At 36.4% G+C, this 8,863-nt stretch overlaps 1 protein-coding gene across 1 annotated transcript; it reads left to right on the top strand.

Moving 5' to 3' along the window:
• Window positions 1-1,252: 1,252 nt before the first annotated feature.
• On the top strand, window positions 1,253-3,676 carry LOC105797498 (uncharacterized). Its single transcript, XM_012627458.1, has 4 exons — window positions 1,253-1,530; window positions 1,648-2,112; window positions 2,557-2,709; window positions 3,373-3,676. Exons 1-4 carry the CDS (start codon window positions 1,253-1,255, stop codon window positions 3,674-3,676), a joined length of 1,200 nt encoding a protein of 399 aa, XP_012482912.1.
• The last annotated feature ends 5,187 nt before the right edge of the window (window positions 3,677-8,863 follow it).

Raw genomic sequence — 8,863 nt, 5'->3', positions numbered from 1 at the left:
GGTAGTATTTATAATATAGAAGCCAATCATGAGGATGATGATTCACTCACTTATGAGGAAGATATGCACGACGTTGATTCGAAGCTTTGGAAATAGGCCATGGATGTCAAGATGGATTCTATGAATCTAATATGGTGTGGGAACATGTAGACTTACCTATTGGGGTTAAACCCATAGAGTGTAACTAGATCTACAAGAAGAAGAGAAATTCAGAAGGGAAAGTGGAAACACACAAAGCTAGACTTGTAGGGAAAGGCTACTCACAGAAAGAAGTCATCGATTACAATGAGACATTCTCTTCGGTAGCCATGTTCAAGTTTATCCTCATTCTCTTATCCGTTGTCGCTACTCTCGATTACTAGATTTGGAAAATGGATATCAAGACAACATTCTCGAATGACTATCTTGATAAGACCATTTACATGGCTTAACCCACTGGCTATGTTGTCAAATGAAAGGAGCAGAAAGTTTGCAAATTGCTAAGATCCATTTATAGACTTAAGTAGATGTCCCGCTCATGGAATAAAAGACTTGATCAAATGATCAAGACTTTCAGATTTGAGTAAAACACTGATGAACCTTGTGTTTATAAGAGTATAATGGACAAAAAGGTGGTCTTTCTCTTTTTGCATGTCAATGATATTCTACTTATGGAAAACGATGTAGGAGAATTATCATCGGTTAAACTGTGGTTAGCTCAACAGTTTAGCATGGTCTTGAGTGAAACTAGTTATATTCTTGGAATTCAAATCCGTAGGGATCGAAAGAATAAAACAATAGCTCTATCTCAAGCTTCATACATTGATAAGCTCTATCTCAAGTAGCATTAAAGAGCTGGATGTACATTCGGTGATCCAAACTGAGGGCCAAGGGAGCTAGATCGTGTGGATGATGACATTAAAAACATTAAGATAACGATTCCACCATTCCAAGGGAAAACTAATCTTGAGGCATACTTGGAGTGGGAGAAGAAAATCAAACTTGTGTTTGAATGTCACAACTACTCAGAAGGTAAAAAGGTTAAGCTTGCTACTATAGAGTTTTCTGATTATGCCATCAATTGGTGGGATCAGCTTACCATCAGCCAGAGAAGAAGTGGTGAACGACCTGTGTCAACTTGGGCCGAAATGAAGCCCATCATAAGGAAAAGATTCATTCCTGCCTATTACCATCGCGAGTTGTACCAAAAGTTGCAAAATCTTAATCAAGAAAGCCGGAGCGTAAAAATTACTACAAAGAAATAGAAGTAGCCATGATCCGAGCTGATGCCGAAGAGGACCGAGAGGCTACCGTGGCAAGATTCCTTGTTGGTTTAAATCAAAACATTGCCAATATAGTGGAGTTACAACATTACGTTGAGATCATTGACATGGTGCACATGGTGATTAAGGTGGAAAAGCAACTCAAAAGAAAAGGTGCCATCCGATCTTTTTCTAACTTTAGTTCTGTCTCAAAGTGGAGACAATATGCCAGCAAGAAGGAAGCTTCCTTTCGAAATAAGGAAACTGTTGGAGTTGCAAAGCCTAACAAGTAGATTGGAGAATCCAGCAAAGGTAAAAATGAGGCTATACCAAACCAGACCCGAGACATCAAGTGCTATAGATGCCTTGGGAAGGGTCATATTGCCAGCAAATGTCCCAATTGAAGCATGATGATTCTAAGGGACGATAGGGAGATTGAGTCTGAAATAGAACAAGAAGAAGAGCCCGATGCATCTATTGATGAAGAGGAAGACTTAGAGTATGCTGTAGAAGGAGAAGCATTAGTCATCAAGCGGAGTTTGAGCCTGGAAAGCAAGGAAAATGAGCAGCAGCGTGATAACATTTTTCACAAGCGATGTGATGTCCAAGGTAAGGTTTGTAGCGTAATAATCGATGAAGGCAGCTACACGAACGTTGCTAGCAGTGTGATGGTGGAAAAACTTGGCCTAACAACCACCAAACATTCGCATCCTTCCAAGCTACAATGGCTCAATGATGGAGGAGAACTTAAAGTTTCCAAGCAAGCTCTTGTTGCCTTCTCCATTGGCAAATATAGTGATGAAGTTGTGTGCGATGTGCTGCCAATGCACGCTAGCCATTTACTGTTGGGAAGACCATGGAAATTCGATCGGTGAGTGATCCATGATGTTTACACAAATAGATATACGCTTAAACATCTAGGCATGAATGTAACTCTAGCGCCACTTACTCCTAAGCAAGTGTACGAAGATCAGCTTAAACTGAAAACTTCTATTGAAAAATTGAGAGCAAATGACCTAGAGAAAAAAAAGTGAGAAAGAAAAAGAAAGAAAATCAAAAAATCAAAAAAAAAATAAAAGGAAAGAAAGAGAAAAAAATGAGTGAGAATAACAAAGAGTGTGAGATACAAACACGAGAAGAAAAGGAAAGAAAATGAGAGAATGATTCTGGAAAATGGAATTTCTACGCAAAAGAGAGAGAGATTCGAAAATCCCTGTTGCTGAAACAACCCATATTTGTACTCATGTACAAGGAAAGTTTGATGGGAACTAACGATTTAGTTGACACCTTGCCTTCTATTATGACTTTGTTATAGGAATTTGAAGATTTGGTTTACCACCTATTTGAGGAATCGAGCATCAAATCAATTTGTTCCAAGAGTCACAATTCCAAACCGACCAGCCTATCGAAGTAACCCTAAAGAAACTAAGAAACTACAAAGGCAAGTGACCGAATTGTTGGAAAAGAGGTACGTTCAAGAGAGCCTAAGCCTGTACACTATGCCCGTACTTTTGGTGCCTAAAAAGGATGGCTCTTAGCGCATGTGTGTGGATTGTCAAGCCATCAACAAGATCACCATCAAGTATCAACATCCAATTCCACATCTAGATGATATGTTGGATGAGCTAAGTAGAGCTCAAGTATTCTTTAAGATAGACTTCAAGAGTGGCTATCACCAGATTCGAATGAGAGAGGGAGATGAATGGAAAACTACCATTAAAACCAAACATGGTTTGTACGAGTGATTGGTTATGCCTTTCGGCCTAACTAACACACCTAGTACTTTCATGCGTTTAATGAATCATATCCTTCGATTTTTCATTGGTAAATTCTATGTGGTTTATTTTGATAATAACTTGGTTTATAGTAAGTCTTTGGATGATCATGTACATCACTTGAAATCTATTTTTGAAGTGTTGCAAAAGGAAACTTTGTTTGCTAATCTTAAAAAGTGTTCATTCTGTACTAATAAAGTTGTTTTCCTAGGATTCGTGGTTAGTTCAAAAGGACTTAAAGTTGACCAAGACAAGGTAAAGGCAATCCATGAGTAACCACGACCCACAAGTATTAGCCAAGTAAGAAGTTTCCATGGTTTAGCTAGTTTCTATAGAAGGTTTGTTCTTAATTTTAGTACCTTGGTTGCTCCTTTGACTGGGATTATTAAGAAAAACGTTAATTTTCAATGGGGTGAGGAACAAAAGAAGGCCTTCATGTTGATTAAAGATTATTTGACGAATGCTCCTCTATTATCTTTACCTGATTTTAACAAAACTTTCGATATTGAATATGATGCCTTAGAAATAGGAATTGGAGCTGTGTTAACTCAAAATGGGCATTCCATAGCCTATTTAAGTGAGAAACTTAATGGAGCCACCCTCAACTATCCAACATATGATAAGGAAATGTATGCACTGATTCGAGCGTTGGAAACATGACAACACTACCAGTGGCCCAAGGAGTTTGTTATTCACACCGATCACCAAGCTTTAAAACACCTTAAAGGGCAAAACAAACTGAACAAGAGGCATGCAAAGAGGGTAGATTTTCTTGAATCATTTTCTTATATAATAAAGTACAAGAAATGTAAGGAGAATATTGTAGCTGATGCATTGTCAAGAAGGTACGAGCTTCTTAATAATTTAGACTCTAAATTATTTGGTTTTGCGTGTCTAAAAGACTTGTATGAAATTGATATTTATTTTGGTGAAGTATAAAAAGCCTGTGAAAAGGGAGCTTTCAAGAAGTTTTATAGGCATGATGGATATCTATTTCGAGAAGGTAAGTTATGCATACCTCAAGGATCCGTTCAGGAAATACTTGTGAACTAGATGCATAGTGGAGGCCTCATAGGGCATTTTGGAGTGACCAAGACCTTGGCCATACTCCATGAGCACTTCTTTTGGCCAAAGATGAAATGGGATGTGGAAAGGATGTGTGAACAATGTATTGCTTGCAAGAAGGCCAAATCACGCATGAAGCCCTATGGATTGTACAAACCCCTACCCATTCCCGAAGAACCTTGGGTTGACATTTCCATGGATTTTGTGTTAAGAATTCCTAGAACTAAGAGTGGGAAAGATTCAATCTTTGTAGTTTTTGATCGTTTCTAAAAACTGGCTCATTTTATTTCTTGCCATAAAATTGATTATGGTTTGAATGTAGCAATTTTATTTTTCAAGGAAGTAGTACGACTTCATGGCTTTCCAAGGACTATTGTGTCGGATCGAGATGCTAAGTTCCTTAGCCATTTTTGGAGAACTTTGTGGGAAGACTTGGCACTAAACTACTATTTTCTACAACATGCCTCCCACAAATGGATGGTCAAACTAAAGTGGTGAACCGAGTCCTATCAACCTTGTTGAGAGTGATCATTAGAAAGAACCTAAAGACATGAGAGGAGTGTTTGTCGCATATTGAATTTGCTTATAATCGATCTGTCCATTTAGCCACCAAGCATTCCCCATATCAAGTTGTTTACGAGTTTAATCCCTTAACTCCTCTTGACTTAATTCTCTTATCTGCTAATCAACTTGTGAATGTAGATGGAAAACGGAAGGCTGAGTATTTGAAGGAACTACATCAAAAGGTGAAGGAAAATATAAAAAAGAGAACCAAGAAGTATGTGCATAAAGCAAACAAGGGATACAAACGAGTAGTCTTTGAACCTAGAGATTGGGTCTGGATTCATATGCAAAAGGAAAGGTTTCTCGCACAAAGGAGGCCTAAGTTGCTACCTAGAGGCAATGGCCCTTTCCAAATGCTGGAACGGATAAATGACAACTCTTACAAGCTGGACCTTCCAAGTGAGTATAATGTAAGTGCTAGCTTTAATGTGTCTGACCTTACTCCTTATGGTGTAGGTGACGATTGGGGGGCAAATCACTTTGAAGGGGAAGGGGATGATACGATCTTGGTCAAGGACTCAACCAAAACAAGTTGTGATCGAATTGAGCTCCTAATTGGGCCAATCACTCATGATCGAGCCAATAGATTCAAGGAAGCTATCTCAGGTCTTGCTGATCAAGTTTAGAGAGAAGTTGTAGCAGGATTCATTGATCGAGCTTGGGAATGCACTCCATGCATCCCATGCAATTTGCTCCAAGCCTATTTTAATTTCAGCTAGCTTAATTCGGCTATTGGAACAAATACTTCAATTATTTTAGTTATTAAGTTTGAACATCATTAATAGTTTGATTATCATTAATTTTTAGTCTTTAATTAGGTTCTAGTTTGGACAACATTAATATGTGTTTCACATTCGGTCTTAAGTCAGACATCATAATTGTGTGTCTAAGTTTAATACAAATTAAGTTATGTTTCAAAGTTGTATTAATATTGCATTTAACCGAGTTTTCAATATGTTTTTCAGGATGTTAACATTGGCGGCTGAACATGCATGTATAGTTTCAGATACATTGGACTGAATTTATGAACGGATATGCAGTAGGACGTTCATGTATATAAGAGCTACTGGGTACGCTCTTCCAAGTGACTATTCATGAAAAGCCATGGCATCAATTGAGTCCACACTTGAACTAATCAGCCAGCTACTTTGTTCACACCAAAGGGATTGTCTAAATCCTGCTGTTCACACCAAAGACTTTTCAGGTACCTCAAGTAGCATTAAAGAGCTGGATGTACATTCGGTGATCCAAAATGGCATTAACTTATGTTCATAACTATTCTTGACCGATCAAGCTCTTTGTTTATTCAGCTCAACTTCTAAGTCTACTAAATTGACCACTTGGGAATTGCAATTGACAAAGCTGATGGAAACTTCCATACCTAGAAGTCTTCAAGGGATTTATTAGATAATTCAATATACTTTCAGCTTCATTTTATCTGATTGTAATATGCCTATTCAGCTGATCTTCTCTACAGCCTATAAATATTAGGCTTGAAACATGTAGAAAGAACTTCTAAAATTTTGATGAATTTTAATCTATTTGTGAGTTGTTCAACTCTCATTGTTCTTTTGTGACTCAAATTGACTTATCTAGCTAGTCTAGTGGCGTCAGTCTGATTCCTCTGTGAAATTATCACTTTTTACAAGTGTGGCGTTCATCTATACCGTTTGGTTCCTATCTCTAATAGATAGTGGGTCACGGTTCAAACTATCAACCATTTTTCATCTGAAGAGCTAATCTAAGAATTGGGTCTATATTCTTTAATATGGGTTCGTTCTTCAGCTGTTAAGTCTATCCTCGACTCATCCATCTACCATATCAACCAAGCAATTCCCTTTGCTAAGCCTATCTTTTACCGAAATCAACCCTTTGTTAAACTAAGCCCTTAGCTCTTAATTTTAAGATTGGGAACACAAGTCACTCGAATCAACCAACGAGTATGAGATCGAATCACGAAGCCAGGCATTCAGCCAACTGTATCAGGTTTTCATCTCTCTTTCGATGACTATCCTAAGATAGAAAAAGAAAGAGAGCATATGAGTAAGGTTCCATATGCTTTTGTAGTTGGAAGCCTTATATATGCGATTCTTTATAGGTGTCCAGATATCTGTTTTGCAGTAGGAATGATTAGTCGATATTATGTGAATCCAGGTCTTAGGCATTGACAAGCTATAAAACATATATTAAGGTATATTATTAGAACCAGGGTTATATGCATGTGTATTCTAGGAAGAACCTTACTCTTGTTAGATACACAGACTCATACTTCCAAACCTATAAAGATTCAAGGAAATCAACATCAGGAATTGTATTCGTTTTAAGTCATTGAGCCATAGTATAGAGAAGTGTAAAAGAAACCTGCACTATTGACTCTACTATGGAGCCTGAGTATGTGGCTGCTTTTGAGGCAACGAAAGAAGAAATATTTCTTTGAAAGTTCTTAATCGATCTTGAAGTCATTCCTAGTATGAAAAAAGCTATAACACTGAATTGTGATAAAAATGTTGCAATAGGTAATACCAAGTGAGAAGTCACAAGAGAACGAAACACATTGATCGAAAGTATCACTTGATACGAGAGGCAGTAGCCAAAGGAATTGTAGATGTGATGAAAGTAGCTAATGAAGATAAACTAACGGATCCATTTACTAAGACTCTTGTAACTAAGAGTTTTAACAAACACGTTGAGGATATGAGAATGTGAAACATCACACATTTATTTCACTAGGGTAAGTGGGAAATTGTTTGGAAATGTGCCCATATTATAGTAAACATGTAACTGTTTTCTATTTATTTGAACAATGAATAAATAAATAAATAAAGTTAATTTGACATTTCACTATTATGTCTTTTATATTTCTGTCTTTTATATTTTGTATGCATAGCAAAATTGTGACAATAAAATATTAGCTCATTGATTCTCTAAGTTCAAATTTAAGATAAGTGGTATTGTAAGAACATTTACATTGTGAGAAAGACAACTTACTTCAGTAAATAATCTAAATGAGTTTGTAATCCCGTGGAAGTATCAAAGTGAGCATTTGATTCAAATATTGAGAACGATTATTTTGTCGTCTACAATTCTAATTGCGAAGATGACTAGTCTTGGCTATTAGAGCAGTTGACTCCACGAGTAGAAACATAGATGTATTCATTGGTAGAATGATACATTGGACTGGACCCAAGATGAATTAATTCTGAATCCATTTGTGAATTAATTCACTTGTGATATTCATGGTGTCATTTACCGAAATCCTGAGTTAGTCACTGACCATGCATATGCAACTCATGTGCTTTGATCTAAGTAGAGGCTTATGCTCTAACGATGATCGAGCCCATATGTAACCCCCTAAAGCCTGGCCTAAACACTATGGTTGAATGTCGAAGGTCACATTGGTCATATTAATGGTGCAAAAAATCATTTAGCTATTTTCTCTTAAAAATCGTTATTGTTAGAAACGTCCTTGTTGAAAAAACCAAATTTTGTTTGAAATTGCTTATCTTTAGAAAACTCAAGTCTTGATATTTTTTCAGAACGTGATGTACTTCAAATAAAACATCGCAATGAATAATTTTCACATCTAAAACTCGTTTTTCATTTTCAAAACATAGATTAAATATATATCTCATAAAATATCAATATTGTAAAAAGATAGTGATGAGTTTCAAAAACAAAGTATTGAATTTAGAAAACACCCTTGTTGGACATTGTTTGACTTAGTTATGAAAATGCATCATAAATTGTCAGTCTTACAATATTTTAAATGATAATTTTAAAACCTAAATCATGCAGAAAAATCCAAAATCCAAATAATCTAAAGTCCAAAAGAAAATCCCAAGCAAAAGTCTATAATAATAAAAAACACATCCCCAAAAGTCGAGTACCAAAATAACCTAAAAAAGACCGAAAGCACCTCCGTAAGCCGAGCCTATCTTAAACTCGATTATTATCTAAACATTCAGAATTAAAAAGGGGTGAGCTTTAAAATCCCAGTGTGAGATCAACACAAATATAATCACATACATATCAAAATATCAATCTCATCATATCAATCATCATAATAATCACAAGTTCTAATACTGATACTTATGCATGAACATGTCGATGTATACTTTAAAAGCGATGGACATTTTATAAAATTTCCTATCCATCTCCGCTACACACCATTATCAAGTTCACTAGAACTCGTCCTTCCGATAACACACCATTTGTGTA

This window comes from Gossypium raimondii, chromosome 9 (genome assembly GCF_025698545.1).
Source record: "Gossypium raimondii isolate GPD5lz chromosome 9, ASM2569854v1, whole genome shotgun sequence".
In the NCBI taxonomy this organism is placed as follows: Eukaryota; Viridiplantae; Streptophyta; class Magnoliopsida; order Malvales; family Malvaceae; genus Gossypium; species Gossypium raimondii.
This window is presented reverse-complemented; position numbering and strand designations above follow the sequence as displayed.